This window comes from Pseudoliparis swirei, chromosome 10 (genome assembly GCF_029220125.1).
Source record: "Pseudoliparis swirei isolate HS2019 ecotype Mariana Trench chromosome 10, NWPU_hadal_v1, whole genome shotgun sequence".
Lineage (NCBI taxonomy): Eukaryota > Metazoa > Chordata > Actinopteri > Perciformes > Liparidae > Pseudoliparis > Pseudoliparis swirei.
In genome coordinates this window covers 9,225,118-9,242,500 of record NC_079397.1, presented here as the reverse complement: position 1 = coordinate 9,242,500, position 17,383 = coordinate 9,225,118, and the positions used below count along the sequence as shown (strand labels likewise).

Sequence of the window (17,383 nt, the reverse complement as noted above, 5' to 3'; positions counted from 1 at the left end):
CCCACCCACCTGAAAAAAGTTCCCCTGATGCATGCTGGTCCGCAAATGACTCACTGGGAGCGCCTGTTCGTGGCACCGGCGTGCACCGCCGGCGGAGCTTAATCATTACACATATAAATAGACACTTTCGTGTGAATGTAATACTAATACAAACAACACATGAACACTAATTAGACATATACAATCGATGTTAGTGCACAAGAAGGGTTAAATATCAACGGCGGGACTCAAACGGTTCTACTGCGATTGAAGTCGCTCGTCGTCGGGGGATACGCACGAGCGCACACACGGTGCTTCTGACGTCACTTCCGCAATCTACTTGAATGAAATGAGCTCTGTGTCAAGTCTGAGCGTTTTAAATGTCAGAGATGGAAAGGCCTGTCCTATGACACGGGGAGGTTTAGCCCAGTTGAACTCAAAAGTAATCCGGCTTTAGAGTCTTATGCGCAACACGCAGCCAGGTAGGTTACGTGTAACGGAAAAACGAGACCGTGTAAACACAATGTTGGACTCGTACTATAACCAGCTGCATGGAAGATACCCAGATGGTCTTATCTCTCATTACGTTGCACATCAAAATCATATCTTATCTTATCGATAAGAACTGAATGACAGACAGTATATATCACATGTCACTCTATAGACTTGTGTACCCAACGCACCCCCTGAACTCACAACGAGCACACATCTCGGTTGCTGATAGTTTCCTTGTCCTTGAAGGACAAGCTTAGGCTAACCCAGGCCTTGTGTCTCTCTGTTGTGTCTTGTAACCCACAATCACGGCCACAGCTCTACAGTTTTGTTATGCACTGGTGTCTCAAAAACAACTCATCTCAACCAGCCACAGAATGTGGAAATAAGTCAAGGTCTGCCTATGTTACTGTGTCACCCATTAGTGATGGCATCGCACACATTTTCCTGCCCTCCCATTTAATTCAGCTGATTTTGATTTTTTTAATCTCAGCTCATGAGGCAAAGCAGTGCTTTATTTCCCTCACCTTTATTGTCCTTTATGTCGACAGTCTCTTCTTTTGGAAACTTATTCCTTAAGTTGTACATAAGGGGAAATCACTGGAACACGCCCCTATTTCCCCTCACAACTAGAACACTTATCACGCCACTATAGCACACATGGATTTTTACTTATTTTGCACAAGGTACCTTTATCAACCAATGATTCAATCAATGTGGGCGGGGTCCTATCGGTGAACCACTGACCCCAAAACCCACACGTCTCCAGTCTAAATTCCCCTTGTGGGGATTCATCTTTCCATGTTACTTCTGTTTCTTTTCCTTATAACAATTTTTTTTAGGGGGGGGGTTACAAATACCAACATCTCCAAGAAACAATAGACTGCATTATAGGAGCCTGATAATGGCTATTGTTATATAACGCCTGCTGAGGCACAGGAGGAGCCGTCGTTGCTAGACAACATAACAACAACAGGATTCTCTTTCTTTACCGCCCTGTATTGCTGAACATATCGCATTATTGTACCTACAACTATTCCTCACATCATTAATTTTCTTAAATTTAATATGTCCTGCTCTGGTATTTTATTGTATTTTTTATATTATAACCTTGCTTGTTGCTGCTACACACACATTCCCCCCTGGGGATGAATACAGTGTGTGTGTGTGTGTATATATATATAGTTATTATATAGTATGTAAGTTGATGGCTTTGCATTCATGTTACAACTAAATAAGAAAGCCTTTTCTAGACATATCCCTCAAGTGCTTGTGAAGTACTATGTTTAAAAAACAACATTATTTGAAAGACAAAATATATTCTTTAATTGACAAGTGTTAAGAACCAAGATAATTGCTACTTCCTCAGACAGCTTCTTCTCAATGCCAACAAAATAAATAATTGGACACATTTCATCCATTTGAGAAATTCTTCAGGCTCAACACGTGGCTGAATCGAACCCCTCAGTCAAAGTAGTCCTCGATATCAATGTTGGGGTTGAGCAGCTCCTCTCCGTAAGGGGTCAGATCCATCTGGTTGAGGATCAGGTTCTCGAAGGTCTCTTCCAGGTCGGTTTCCCCGATCAGCACCGCTCCCACCATCCTACCTCCACTGAGAACCACCTGGAACAGTCCAGTGGTGGATAAAAATCATTCTGATGACATGATGACATCCACAGACGCTGTCTCTTCACAAGTTGAACAAATAACCAGCTGATCCGGTTTCGCTTCGGGCTCATTTGCGGCAGTAATAGCCACAGAAAAAACAATGGCTGCTTTCAACTAACTGCTACAACTAATTACATTAATTAAAAAATAATTAAAAGGGGCAACTTTTCCAAATGCCTGAATGTCTTACAGCATGCACAACTTTCTTCTTTATTTCACAGATGACAGTGTAGAAAAGGAGGGAGAGAGATAGAGAGAGGGGGAGGGGAGGGAGGGAGGGAGTATGACATGCAAGCCTGGAATCAAAACCAGACCGTTGCGGTTATATGACAAACGCCGCACCCACATTACCAACATGTGACTTTGAGATGGTTACATAACAGGCATTTATTTATGTAAAAAGTAACAGTTTTATTATGTCAGTGGATCACAATTGGTTCATGAGACACGCGTAAATTAGTGTGGCACTGTTTAAAAACAACAACACTGTAAACGGTGAGCGTTGACCTCCTCGTCAGTCTCACCTTGACATACTCCCGACCTTTGGTGCAGCGGAGCAGCAGCTCCTGGTCGGGCCCCAGCCCCTGGCCATTGAACTTGCCCAGCAGGACCACCTGTGGAATGGCGGGCAGAGAGGAAGTCGTCTCAATGCACAGTGTGACTGAGCCGAGAGGTGGAGACACTGAAAATGTCCCTGAAGGGTCTTGAAAGTAACGTGTAATAATAGTGCGCACAGTAGATGATTAACATTTTGTCGAGCAGCAAAATGTCACGCACCTTGTAGTTGAAGAATTTGGTAATGTGCGAGAAGAGTTCGAAGCAGAAGTCCAATTCTATTGGTTCTGCCAAGACGTGTGCCGCCATGCAGCGGCCGGCGTACCAGCCCATCTGACGGGCCTGCGTCCACAAGCGCATCTGTGCACACACACACACACACACAGGATGAGATTCAGATCTAGAGAGCTCTGCTCTTCGGTAGACGCTCCACTGTGGCTCCTCTGCTCACCAGAACCACTGTGCAGTTGACTTTTTTTGTCAAATATACATTGTCATTATATATAATATGGTTGATCCGATGTGAGGTCAAAGGTCAGGGATGTCGTATGTGTACAGACTATAAAGTCCGCAAATTCATAATTTGTGATATTGGGCTATACAAAATAAACTGAATTGAATTGAATGTGTGGCACAATCCTCAAGACGTGCTCTGATGCTAAAGTTAGCTTCCAAGGTCAAAGAGCAAGACCTTCACGGCATTCTTTGGTATCTAGATTGCTCAACACTTGGTATTTTCTGCATATAAATGTGTGTTGCTGATGGAATCCTCCACAATAACACCGGTGGATGCTGCACAAGCAGCTGCCGGTATCGCACCAGGCAGTTTATTTGTTGCTCTTTTTCGGTAAACATATCAGCAGAACATATTTGCGAATCAAACCCCTGAGCAAATGACAATATCTCGCCCTCCGGTAGCTCCACCCACAGCTTTCAGCCCTCCTTCCATAAACACATCCCAAAATGATCAGTGCATCTCCAGCTGCAGCCCGTCAGTAGATGCATATTATGCACGGAATCATATTTGCCCGGCCAGACAAGATAAGCCCAATTAGATACCGGGACTCGTTGTTGTCATTGCACGGCCGGCTGACAACAGCTTCAGCTCAGCGAGACTTTCACAATCAACATCGACTCTCAATTTGATCACGGCAACTTCTCACGTTGTTTTATTTTCTTTTATTTTATTAATTAATTAATTGTATTTATTTTATTCATTTCATTCATTGTATTTATTGTATTTATTTATCCTAGTTAACTCGAAATTATTATAACCCACAAGCCTCAAAAATAAAAAAGGCACTGGTAATGGTACTCCTGGTTTACTGGGATGGGGTTCGATTCCCTGAAGTGTCGGCATAAACATGGTTTAATATTTTCATTGTCACTGTTTCAGAAAATAGTGTTTAACGCTTCCTACATTCACTAATAAGTTACTTTGTCCTCATGCATAAACCTTACTAGATGAACTCTTCTGACAGCCTGATGAAAAGTACTCAACCAGCTCTCCCACCAGTGGCAGGGCACTGAAACAAGCCAGTTTTCTTGATTGTCTACTCTAAACAGACTCCAGGTGGGGATCCTCGCCTCCCTCCCAGTTAGTTGCAAGTGGTGTGTTGAGCAGCACTGAACTCCCCCCTCAGTTGCTTTCCACGCAGCCCCACTGCTCCTTAATAACTAAGGATGGGTTAAATGCAGAGAACTAATTTCCCCTTAGGGATTAATAAAAGTGTATATTCATTCATATTCATTTCAAGACAAACTGGCCTTTTTACAAACTAAAATAAGTCTGAATGTTGGATATTTAAAGGTTTCCATACCTATTTCAGTACAGTCTATGTGTAAAAGACACACTTTGTGAATCATTTGCAATCAGGCACCATCCTATGTACTAAAGCTTCTAAAAAGGCAAAGACTACAGGTTGTCATGCAATGATTTGACACTTAGTCTACCTGCTGCCACAGTGCACTGTGTTCCCAGCATGCAGTGCACACGTCTCCTGCAGCATACACATCTGGCTCTGATGTCATCATGTAGTCGTCTACCTGCAGGCCGCCATCATCTGCCAGCGCAAACTAAATATGCAAAGCCACCAAAAAAAATCTTCATTACGAACAAATCAACACTATATGTTCACAAACGGGTGAAACAAAGTGCGTTGCAGACTTTTTCTGGTAAAACGCATATTAATTTTGAGTGTTGTCACGATTAAAAGAGTTGATGCAATGGCAGATTTAATAGTCAATGCACTAATTTAGTCCCAATTTGCCACTCAATGTTCTTTTCTAACTGTCTAGTCAGGCATGTGAACATGTGATAAATACGAAACAACAGGATGCACTAAATCACCCCGAAGCAAATCTGAATTTTGGGGTGAGCGAACTCACATTGTTGCCATGGAGAAACGGCTCCGTGTTTGGCACGACGCCGGTGGCACTGACGACAAAATCACAGCCAAATGTTTTGCCGTTCGTCAGCTGGATGTAAACCGGCCAGGATCCTTCTGAGAATGAGAGAAAAGCTCAAGGGGTGAAAGACAAAGGGAGCGAGGAAAAGGACGAGTCCCGAGTCCCGTTGGAGCAGCCGGTCTGGTTCTCACCGTTCTCCGCTCCGATTGTTTGCTGAGGGGAATCGAGCAGCTCCGCGGAGGTGAAGATCTTTTCCACCTCACACTGGTATTCCACTGAAACTCTGCGGGAGACCTGAGCCCACGCCAACAGAGAGAAGTGAGCCAGGAGGAGAGGAGGATGGTTTAACACGGTCAAGACAAGCGGTCACATCTACACAAATAGACTTCTCGAGCAGACCTCCATGATTGAAGACGGGCACAGAGGCTCTCAGTCACAACGGCGTACCCGCTATCTCACCTGCTCGGCTCCTCGTAGAACTATCCCCTCGTGCCAGTCTGGACCAAGGGCACTGCCAGCCTCTGGAGGACCAGAGCCGCGCCTTCGAGCGTTCCTATCTGGAAGTTCACACAAAACAAGAGCATGATCATCTTGGTACAGATGCTGATGTAGCAGGGGAGGAAAAAGAGGATATTTGCGTGTAATACATTGAAATCAAACTAATATGAAGACCTGCTGTGAAGGTCTGGGATGCTCCTGGTTCTGGTTCCTCTGTGGTGTAGCGAGTTCTCTTACACGGAGCAGCGAGTTCTGGTTTGTCCACCTGCAGGGATGGAATGAGGAACTGTGCTGCCCCGGCATCAAAGAAGGGGTTTCCTATGGCCTTGTCCTTCACAGCCCAGATCACCTCGCAGCCCTCCACTTCATACCTGAAGGGAAGATGTTCAGAGACACCGAATGAGAGGCCAGTGTGAATGACCTCTGAACACGGGGAGAGCATTTTATGAAAGGCGTTCATGTCGGTTCAACGCTCTTCAGTTGGAAAGAATAACATAGGAACCCAAGAATTACTAAGTCATTACTAACTCTGATCCTCCCCGGAGTCCTTGTGACTACACGTCTCATAGGGTCCATTGGACCTGCCTGGTGAGCCGGTCTCCTGTCATGGCCCTGCTGATGCCCCCCCCCCTTCTGGATCTTGAACTATGCCTACTACAAACTATTCATACACTCTGTCATATTCATTGGATGTGTTTATGTAACTGTAACGCTTCCTTCTGTACACATGACATGTACTGTGGGACTAATAAATGATTATCTTATCTTGTCTTATCTTATTGATTCTGTCCATCTGTTGCTCTCCTGAAGGTTTCTTAACCTTTTTTTCCCGTGAAAGGGTTTTTTCTATCTCTGGGGAGTTTCTCCTGATCCGATGTGATGTCAAAGGTCAGAGATGTCATATGTGTACAGATTGTAAAGCCCTCTGAGGCAAATTATAAATTTGGGATATTGGGCTATATCAAATAAACTGAATTGAATTGAGTCCCACGTGTCCTCAAAAGTAATACATGAAACTTTTGTTTCAGTATTTAGGTTGTAGTTCTCTTACACTAATTCCAGGGCAATCCCACCGTTGCCAACAACAACAATTCTCTTTGCTCTGGATAACTTCTTCTGGAGATCCTGAAACACAAAAACATGGAAAACTACTCAGCATTTTTTACATTTTTCAAATTTGCCCTTTATTTAACTGGATAAGCTAATTGAGAACTAGTTCTCATTTACAATGACTGGATGTTCTTTTCCACACACAGTGCCAAAGCCCAGAGGAATTTACTGTAGTTTATAAGAAGCATCACATTCACAGGAGTAAAGGGAACTAAATATTGCACAAACAAAATATAGATGACATTTTTTTTCTCTTTGAACAAACAACTTTGTGTTACTTATTTGTTTAGTATCTTAATGAATTTCAGACCTGCGTGTCAATAACAATGCAAACACCAAGAGAGATGGGGTTGTACCTGGGCGCTGTCTGTGTCCCGTATCCCCAGGACATGAGGGCTGTCCCAGTTTAGGAGCTTGGGTCTGCCCCCGCCGCAGATACACAGCTTCTCATAACCAAAAACCCGGCCGTCTGCGGTTTCCACAGACTGCATATAGAAAGAAGAAAGGGAGGTAGAGATTTCTTTTCACATCCAGCTTTGACTTGAGCTTCTTTCTTCTCACGTTGGTAAAGGTGTGTTGCTTTTCACACACTAGTGTTGTATTTTGGACACAATACACTTTGTCTCATCACAGTCCTATTATTCTCCTGTACTTTGACGACGTGCTGTAACCGCATGTCCACAAGGGGGCGATAGTCGACAGATAATGGTCACCAAAAAGCCTTTGTTGAGATGTGTTGCAGGAAGTCCGTCTGAATTGTATTGCAATAACAACCAGTGGCGGGCCGTGGGCCTGGGGCCTGGGCCTTCAGTGAGGTCCTACACAGTCCCACCCGAATTAATCCACCTCTTATTACTATCATTATGATGCCATGGCTCTAGACCAGGGCTGTTCAATACGTCGATCGCGGCGTAGTATTGGTAGATCGCATGACATAAAAAAAAATTGGCCCGCCCCCGTCATTTTCTCTATAGCACGTCTTTGTTCATTTATTAAACTAAACAGCCGTCTGATGTTGATCGTATCTCCACAACAGCATGTCATTTCTCTCGGCTCTCCGTCTCGCGCGCTGCAGAATGCGCGCATCGGGACGGAGAAAAAAAAGTCACTTGCACTAGTTTGTTCACTAAACAGGACATTGTCGCACCCAAAGCAGTTTAACCGTAATGATAAAGACACATAACTATTCACTGAAAATAAAAGAAAGAAAACAAATAATTTGCACCATAGGCTATTTGACATTTTATTTTGTGCCAAACATACAGACACATTTAATAAAAAATAGAATGCATTGTATGCCTACTCACCAAAGACTGATTATTTGAACACAAAATCCATCCTTCTTTCTTACCTCAAGAAGACTTCAATGACTCTGTTGTACAGTCTATCAAATTCAGTTTCCTAGTTCTGAGGTTCTGCATTTACCTGCCCATAGGCCCCGCCTCTCAATATTGGTAATCCAATCAAAAGACGTGCAGCACTCCGCCTGCTAGCTGGCTCCTGTGCCGGTTCCGGGGCCTTCTAGAAGGCCTAGAGGAGCCAACTCTAAAGCTGATTGGTTGACACAACATTGTCATTCCCATTCACTTGAAGCTACCAGCGCCGCAATGTTGATTCTGAAGGCCTAAGGGCAGATTTTAGCCCCCTGGCAACACACGATGGCTGAATATGATTGGATAAAAGATCTAACATAAAGACCAGCCCTCCAAATCTCAACCTGGCGCTGGCAGCAGCGCAACCAAGAGGAACGCTATGAAATTAAGAGAATAACTCTTACTCTGGGAAATAATTGAATACATATTTGTGGGAAAATATATTTAGAAAAAAATATATATTCTGATGATGTTTAGGCCAGCAGAGAAGGCCTTGCTGGCCCTGACGGCCCGCCACTGATAACAACATTAGAATAAGTAAACAACTAATACGGAATTACAGAGTGGTTGGTTTATTAAAATAAGTTGTTAGTTAGTACACATATTACTAACATTCCCCATTTCGTATTACATCTAGAATACCAAACACAATTTATCTCAACACATCATTACAAAATGATTATTTGTATGCACACTATCGAGAGCGATCGGTTTTCTATTAAACAGCTACTTACATGTGATTGTGTGCAAAGTGATTTCACAGCAGAGTGGATGATAGTAAGGTCGGGAAACTTCTCCGCCAAAACACTGGATGGTTGCTCCTCAACATCAAACTCCTCCAGAGTCTTGGACACCTTGTCAAGGACAGCACGAGTAAAGGGGACAGAATATTATGTGCAAATGGTGTTGAAGGACAGGTGTGTGACACATTAATACAAACCAGAGTATGTCCATAAAAAACAAAACAATATTATGATCCAATAAACATTCATTCATTGTATTAGAGACTACATGGGAAGCACACCCTGTCAGTTGTTAGTGCACAACATGTGTGTGTGTGTGTGTGTGTGTGTGATGTTTCCCCTGAATTCCATCAACATCATCATCCCCCTGACCTGTTTATAGTTGGTCACTGCCTTGATATGGAGACCTGCTGTAATCAGAGCCACGTCAGCTGACGGAATCTGGGATGACAGCTGTCAATGAAGATTAAGGTTAATGCTTCGCAGCTATAGGACATGTACTACAGAAGAGCCTAACTGCCATGCTAGGTTCATATATGTATTCTCTGTAGACAACAATTCATAATTCACCTGCTCAACACATGTCACCCCCGCGATGCCACCTCCTACGATCACAAACCTAAAGGTCTTCTCTTTTCTAGCTGCCATTCTTTAGATACACAATTGCAATGCTAACGATATCAAGCTAACACGAGCTCTCTTTGCATTTTTAGACAAAATGGTGGTTAAATATACATGTTTCACTCTGCATGGACACGTTGAGAAACATTTAAGACCAAAATGATAGATTGTAAGTCTTTAAATGCTCGAAGAAATTCCCGTGATAGAAAGATGATCACAATTTCCCTTCGCACATGACAACAGAGCACAGAGGGAACGTCACTTCCGTGTTTACAAATAACTACGGCAAGCAGCAGGGAAGTTTCCCAAGTGTAGACACTGAGGGAAGCGCTTTGAGATGCGTTTGTGAGATACTATAAATCTATGGAAGCAAGAATATCTCATACCTCAACATCTCTATTACACTTAAAGACAGACACGTGAATACATACAGGATAACAGGAAAATGTTTGCAATTAAATTATAATGCCTGGATGACATTTAGCTGGTTTAGTTTCAGGATTCTGCTTGAGTATTGTGTGAATGCTACCTTGGTTTACTGGGACACTCAAACTAAAAAATGCCATAAAAATCACATCTGTTACTTTGATCAGTAGACATGTCTTCTGTGTAAAGGGTCTACTAAACTAAGTTAAATCGATTTAAAATGCCATATAAGTGATTTAAAAAAGACTGTATGTTTGTTTCACTTCTTCACCAAAACAGAGCTTATCCCTTCCACGAATGCATCTCATTTCCAGCCAACCCTGATCATTATATTTAATACAACGTTTTTGTTTGTGGGCATACAACATAATTTAATGTATTTGTTTCTCTCACATATCTTTAGTGCATTTCATATTAGGGTCAATAATGTCCCTGTGTAACTACAAAGACCTAAAGTATGCAAGATTAAAAACCCAATTCTTTTTTTGGAGTCATAATTTGCATGTTGTGCATTTGTCAATAGGCCTACTATTTGAACAAATAGGCCAATTTTATTATCACAAATTTGAATTAGAATCCTCTTCAATGGCCAAGTAGGAATAAATCAAATTATGTAACAGTTTTAAGTGCCTCCCATTTACACAGTCATGGGCGAATATAAGGTAGAAGATAAATATACGGAATTAATAAATTACTCCATATACAAAGCAGTATATTCAGTCTTTTATAGAAACATTTGACAAAAAAGGGATATTATTGCTAGAATCAGACAATGTTACCTGATGTTGATTTATTTGTTTTAGTCACTGCAATAAAACACATGTACATCAAGGTTGCAGTGGGAGTAGGTTTTAGTCCTTAGTTTTGAATGGTGAGGGTATAGAAAGGCCCTCTTGTTTATATTTGGATCACAATTGCCTCTGTTATGTCAGACATTAATGTGGTCGTCGTGTCAGAAATCAAATAATGTTCCATCAAAACAGTCATCCACCGCCATTACTGCTGAGATAAACAACTCACCACCGGATAACGATTGAAGTGCGGTGCCATTTGTGATTTTACATGAAGTAATCGACCAATCTTGACACGATCCCTATTCTGTGTCGAGGTGTTTGTTGGATAATGGCTGCATTGTTTTTGGATTCGTCAGCTAAAGCCGGCACTTGTTCTATTTTTGAAAAACCTTTTATGCCGGTGGTAACCATGCATGAGAGTTTTAATGTCACTGTCTGAGATGATTGGGTCACTGGTAATCAAACACAGGTTAATGCTGTGCGTCACACCTCCCCTTTTCATTAGGATACCCTGAATAACCCTGATGGGAGGGCAATACATGTGGAAAACAGTGCTGTGATCACTAATATTTTAGAATTTGGACAAATGGTGTTTGTTTATGCAGCATAAATATATATATATATATATTTATGCTGCATATTTTTATTTATTTATATATTTATATATATGTTTATTTATATATATATATATACATATATATATTTTTGTTTATGATAAAAAATGCTGTGATATTATTGTGGATGCATTTCAAATGTCTGTTCTGGCCCTCAAGCATATTATTGAAAGCATTCTGCTTTGGAAACTAATAAAGCAACTTTTCCTTTACTTTAACCTCTTCTCTCTCTCGATTCTCTTTTTCCTTTTTAGACACTCGGTGAGAGAGAGCCATCGGAAAGAAAATGGCGAAAATCTTATTATGCAGACGATCAGCTAGCCTATCAATCTCTTCTCTCCTTTTTCTCTGCCTCTATCTCTGCAGTCAAAAGCTCTTTCAACAATACTAAAATTCAATCTTTTTTCTCTAACCCCAAAAAACTCTTCTCTTTTCCAACCTCCTGTCCCCCTCCTCCTTCCACCCTTCTACCAAGCCACTTTGTCGACTACTTTACAAACAAGATAGATGACATACGCTCCTCCTTTACGAATGCATCTTCTCTCACTACACTTCCATCAACTTCTTCTTCATCCCCCTCTCTTTCTTCTTTCACCCCCCGGTCTCCTAATTAAGTTCTTAGCTTGGTGACCTCCGCCCGCCCGACCACCTGCCCCCTTGACTCCATCCCATCTCACATTCTCCAGGCTATTGCTCCTGACCTTCTGACCTTTCTCACCCATCTTATCAGCAGCTCCCTCTCAACTGGCTGTTTCCCTAACTCTCTGAATGAGGCGAGAGTTAACCCTCTCCTGAAGAAACCCACCCTCGACCCGTCTGAACTACAGACCTGTCTCTCTTCTTCCTTTTCTTTCCAAAACTCTCGAGTGAGCTATCTTTAACCAAGAGTCCTCCTTTCTCCACAGTAAAAAACATCTTGACCCTCACCAATCAGGATTCAAGGCCGGCCACTCAACAGAGACTGTCCTCCTTGTTGTCTCTGAGCAACTTCACACTGCTAAAGCAGCATATCTGCGGCTGCCCTTATCCTTCTTGACCTTTCTGCAGCATTTGACACACTGAACCACCAGATCCTTATTTCCTCCCTCCAGGACCTAGGTATCTCAGGCATTGCTCTCTCCCTCTTCTCTTCCTACCTCAATTAACGCACTTACCGGGGAACTTGGAGAGGATCTGTGTCTGGACCTTGTCTTCTCACGATTGGGGTCCCTCAAGGCTCCGTCCTGGGTCCCCTCCTCTTGGTATGGTATGGTATGGTATTCGGTTTTATTGTCATTGACTAGAGTACAGGTACAAAAGCAACGAAATTGCAAAGAAAGGGTGGATGGAAGATTACAGCATAACATGAGGGAAGAGAGGCGAGAAAAAAACAACCCCCCGACTATGCCCCTAAAGGGGTACAGTGTGGGAGCAGGAAAAAACACCTTATCACATAAGCACATACATCTTAAACATGACTTGCAACGAGTAGGAAGGGGGGAGGGGAGGTAAGCCAAAGACTGGGTGATCTAAGCCCAGCCATTGGAGGCAGAAGGTGACCAGCACCGACAAGCAGCCAGCCCGGTCCGTCAGCCATTACAGCGCCAGCCACAGACCCCGTCCTGTCACACTGGGGGGACGAAGCAGACGAAGGCGTGGGATGGGGGTAGTGAATGCAAATCAGTGTGTTGAACGTTCGTGTGTGAGTGGCCTGGTATGTCGTCCTCCCCCAGGCCACAACAGACAGAGTTCTCAGACCGCAAGATGGTCGTTGCCATGGAGATAGCCTTGAAGGGTCCTGGGGAGAAAACAACCACAGGTGTCTGTGGATCGGGGGAAGGGAATGAGAGAGGTTCTCGCTTCAGTGATCTTCGGGGGAGTTGTTGTTCCAGTAACGGCCTTGGCCAAGGCCCGTCCTGGTAGAGGGAGCCGAAAGCAGATAAGATTGGGATTGTTTGGTCTTCCAGTAGCTGCATTAGAATTTGCGCAAGTACTATTCCTCCATTTTCCTCCCGTTTGCCAATAGGATTTCAAATCGATCCAATTTCATTTGCAGAGCCGTCAGCTTCTCCACGATGTTGTCATTCTGGCGGTTTAATGCCACAGTCTGAGTGCCAACAACTCTGCCCAACGCGTCAATCATGTCGGGCAGCCTTAGGGGGCTTTTAACAGCTGTCACCGTTTCCTTAATTTTCCGATAAGCCAGGACAGCGCCAAATCCAAACAGCAGAAATCCTGTAATCATAGTTCCGAATAGGTAGATGTCTTCTACGTCCTCCATGGAAAGGGCTGCTAGGCACACGACACGCCACTTCCCCACGCGTCCATCGTGTAACCAGCACACACGTCCCGGCAGGACAGGCAGGTTCCCCCGAACCCGAGCTTCTCGTCGAGAAGACGGTGTCAATTGCGTTAAGAGACCAGTTGATCAGGTCCATGGTTTTTAGTTCGAAGAGCGATGCTGAGAGAGTCTCTCAAGTATAAAACAAGACAAGACATGACGATAGGAGCCAAGCAGGGAAGGGAAGGTCATGGGGAGGAGAGGGAAGAAAAATGCGACCGCCTTCGAAGAGAGCCAATTCTCTCAGCACTGTCATTCAATTGCATGACTTTTTCTTCTATGGCTATGCTGATGACACCCAACTGATCCTCTCGTTTCCCCAAACGGAAATACATGTAGCTCCACGAATATCTGCCTGTTTGACTGACATCCCTCAGCACATCACCTGAAAATTAACACTGCCAAGACTGAACTACTTTTCCTTACAGGAAAGGGCTCTCTCACCCACGACCTGACGATTATCAGGCTCCGTCTACATCCAGGACATGGTCTAGACATGGTCTAGCCTCACACCCCAGCCCTCTCACTCCGCTCGGCATCTACCAATCGACTTCTGACTCCGTCACTGCGAGGTCAACAATCAACAGAATCCAGATTGTTTGCTGTCCTGCCTCCTCAGTGGTGAAACGAGCTCCCCACTGACATCAGGATAGCAGGAAGTCTCTAAATCTTCCGCCGGAAACTAAAAAAAAAAAATTCTGACTAAATATTGAATAAAAACAGATTAGCACTTCAGTGGCACTTGAATGGCATTTACTTATAGTATTACTGATGGTATTACTTATAGTACTACTCATGATATTTTTGTAGTTTGGCTTTTTTTGAAGAAACGTTACTTTCTTGATTCTTGTTGTTCTGAGTATGTACTCATGGTTGAATGCACCTACTGTAAGTCACTTTGGATAAAAGCATCAGCTAAATGAAGTAATATAACCAGGGGTGCACATAACTTTTTCAGTGAGTTACTCAGGTGAGTACCGGGAGATGGTGTTTGGTACTCACTCCATATGTCGCGTCAGCTTTTGTGACGTCCACCTACGGGGGGGGGGGGGGGGAGGGGTGCAAGTGACTTTTTTTCATCCCGGCATCGGAGCTCGGAAATGACATGCTGCTGGTTAGAGACGATCAACATCAGATCGGTCAAATATGCAAAGGCGCGAAGTAACACAAGTGGTGTTAGAAAACACCACAGCACAGACAGCACTGGTGAAAATTACAAATGACCTCTTAATGGCAGCAGATAAAGGACTCATCTCTGTACTGGTCTTGTTAGACCTTAGTGCTGCATTCGACACCATTGACCATGACATCCTATTACAGAGACTGGAGCAGTCGATTGGCATTTCAGGCACGGCACTAAGTTGGTTTAAATCCTATTCATCAGATCGATCTCAATTTGTATTTGTAAACGATGACGCCTCGATAACCACCAACGTTAGTCACGGAGTTCCACAAGGTTCTGTGCTTGGACCAATTTTATTTACCTTATACATGCTTCCTTTGGGCAATATTATCAGGAAACACTCCATAAACTTTCATTGTTATGCAGATGATACTCAACTATATCTATCAATCAAACCAGAGGAGACCAACCAACTCAGTAAAATTCAAGCATGTCTGTAGCAGCACCCGTGGGTTTCCCCCAAAAGCACCAAGGATCAGCCACGCAAAACAAGGTTCCGTTGGATAACATATTTTATTGTGTTCCCCACAACACCGAGCAGACCACAAGACTGCGCCTCTGTTCACTCCTTCCTCCCCTCCACTCTCAACTGAGAGCCTTTATGAGGGCGGCCTCGGCTGCTGACTGATTGCCAATCACCAGCAGTCGAGGCCAAATTGGAGACAGCTGCCACAATGTCTTAAAGACATAAAAACATGGATGACCTGCAACTTCTTGTTAAACTCAGACAACACCGAAGTAATTTTACTCGGCCCTGAGCACCTCAGAGATCAATTATCTGGTGATGTGGTTTCTGGAGACGGCATTGCTCTAGCATCCAACACCAGTGTAAAGAATCTCGGCGTTATCTTTGATCGGGACTTGTCCTTTAACTCCCACGTAAAGCAAATCTCAAGGACTGCATTCTTTCATCTACGTAATGAATAAAAAAATTAGGAACACCTTGTCTCAAAAAGATGCAGGAAATTTGGTTCACGCATTCGTTACTTCGAGACTGGATTACTGCAACTCCTTATTATCAGGCTGCTCTAATAAGTCTCTTAGGTCCCTCCAGTTGATCCAGAATGCTGCAGCTCGTGTTCTCACTAAAACTAAGAAAAGAGATCACATCACTCCTGCACTAGCTGCTCTGCACTGGCTCCCAGTAAAATCAAGAATCACTTTTTAAATTCTTCTCTTAACGTACAAAGCCTTGATTGGTGATGCACCATCATATCTTAAGGAGCTTGTAGTACCATATTGCCCCACTAGAGAGCTGCGCTCACTAAATGCGGGACTACTTATAGTTCCTAGAGTCTTAAAAAGTAGAATGGGAGCCAGAGCCTTTAGTTATCAAGCTCCTCTTTTATGGAACCAGCTTCCACCTTCAGTCCTGGAGGCAGACACAGTCACCTCGTTTAAGAGTCGACTTAAGACTTTCCTCTTTGACAGAGCTTATAGTTAGGGCTGAATCAGGTTCACCTGCTCCAGCTCCTTGATATGCTGCTATAGGCTTATAGGCTACTGGAGGACGTTTGAGGATACTCTGAGCACCTCTCTCCTCTTTTCTCTCTCCTTATGGATGAATTTTCATCTCTCAATCATACATTACTAACGTTGCTTTCTCCCCGGAGTCCTTTTGACTTCACGTCTCATAGGGTCATCGGACCCTAGATCCTATCTGCCTGATGGATCATCGAGGTCTGGATCGTGGAATGCCTACTACCAACTACGCCACTGCCCTGTTGAGACTCTGCCCACTGTTGAGACTCCGCCCACTCCTCCTCTCTACCTCCATCTGCCTGATGGATCGTGGAGGTCTCCATCGTGGAATATGCCTACTATGAACTATTCATACACTGTCATATTCATTGAATGTATTTTAACTCTAAATCTGTCCTTCTGTACACATTACATCTATTGCACCTGTCCATCCTGGAGAGGGATCCTCCTCTGTTGCTCTCCTGAAGGTTTCTTCCCTTTTTTCCCCCTGAAGGATTATTTGGGATTTTTTCCTGATCCGATGTGAGGTTTTGGGACAGGGATGTTTATGTGTATAGATTGTAAAGCACTCCGAGACAAATTTGTAATTTGTGAAATTGAGCTATACAAATAAACTGAATTGAATTGAATTGAATCTGTTGGAGCTTTTTTTGGTTCGGACCCGAGACTTTTTAGCTCTCTCTTTCCCATTCAGTCCTCATCCCAAACTGAGCTGAAGGGGCCCTGGTGCCAGCTGCATATTTACTTTGCTGACACGTTAGTGCAATCTTCTCAGCAAGGAAGCAAATAAGTCCATTATTTTTAAATGTTGAACAATTTCTTAGAAATATTGTGCTGACAGATGATATAAGGTTGCATAAAAACAGAGGTTGAAATAATACCAAGACAAACAATTGGATTCATTCAGTTTAGTCTAATTTACCTAAACTGAACTAATCTCAACTTTATTCATATATATATATTTAATATATTTTTAATTATTGCACTGTGTTTATTTATTTGTTGTTTATTGTTGTTAATGTCATTTTCTATTGTTGCACCACCCGCAATGACACTTTCCTTGTATATATAAATATACATGGCAATAAAAAAGTTGCTGATTCTGAATACGTAGGT

At 43.2% G+C, this 17,383-nt stretch overlaps 1 protein-coding gene across 1 annotated transcript; it reads right to left on the bottom strand.

Moving 5' to 3' along the window:
* Positions 1–1,770: 1,770 nt before the first annotated feature.
* On the bottom strand, positions 1,771–9,695 carry pyroxd1 (pyridine nucleotide-disulphide oxidoreductase domain 1). Its single transcript, XM_056425395.1, has 13 exons — positions 9,398–9,695; positions 9,200–9,280; positions 8,819–8,938; positions 7,068–7,196; positions 6,653–6,726; positions 5,776–5,972; positions 5,563–5,660; positions 5,295–5,397; positions 5,083–5,198; positions 4,648–4,770; positions 2,917–3,054; positions 2,664–2,753; positions 1,771–2,094 (listed from the first exon to the last, which is right to left on the bottom strand). The coding sequence occupies exons 1-13, from the start codon at positions 9,473–9,475 to the stop codon at positions 1,936–1,938; spliced, it is 1,506 nt and encodes a 501-aa protein (XP_056281370.1). The 5' UTR covers positions 9,476–9,695; the 3' UTR covers positions 1,771–1,935.
* Positions 9,696–17,383: the final 7,688 nt, after the last annotated feature.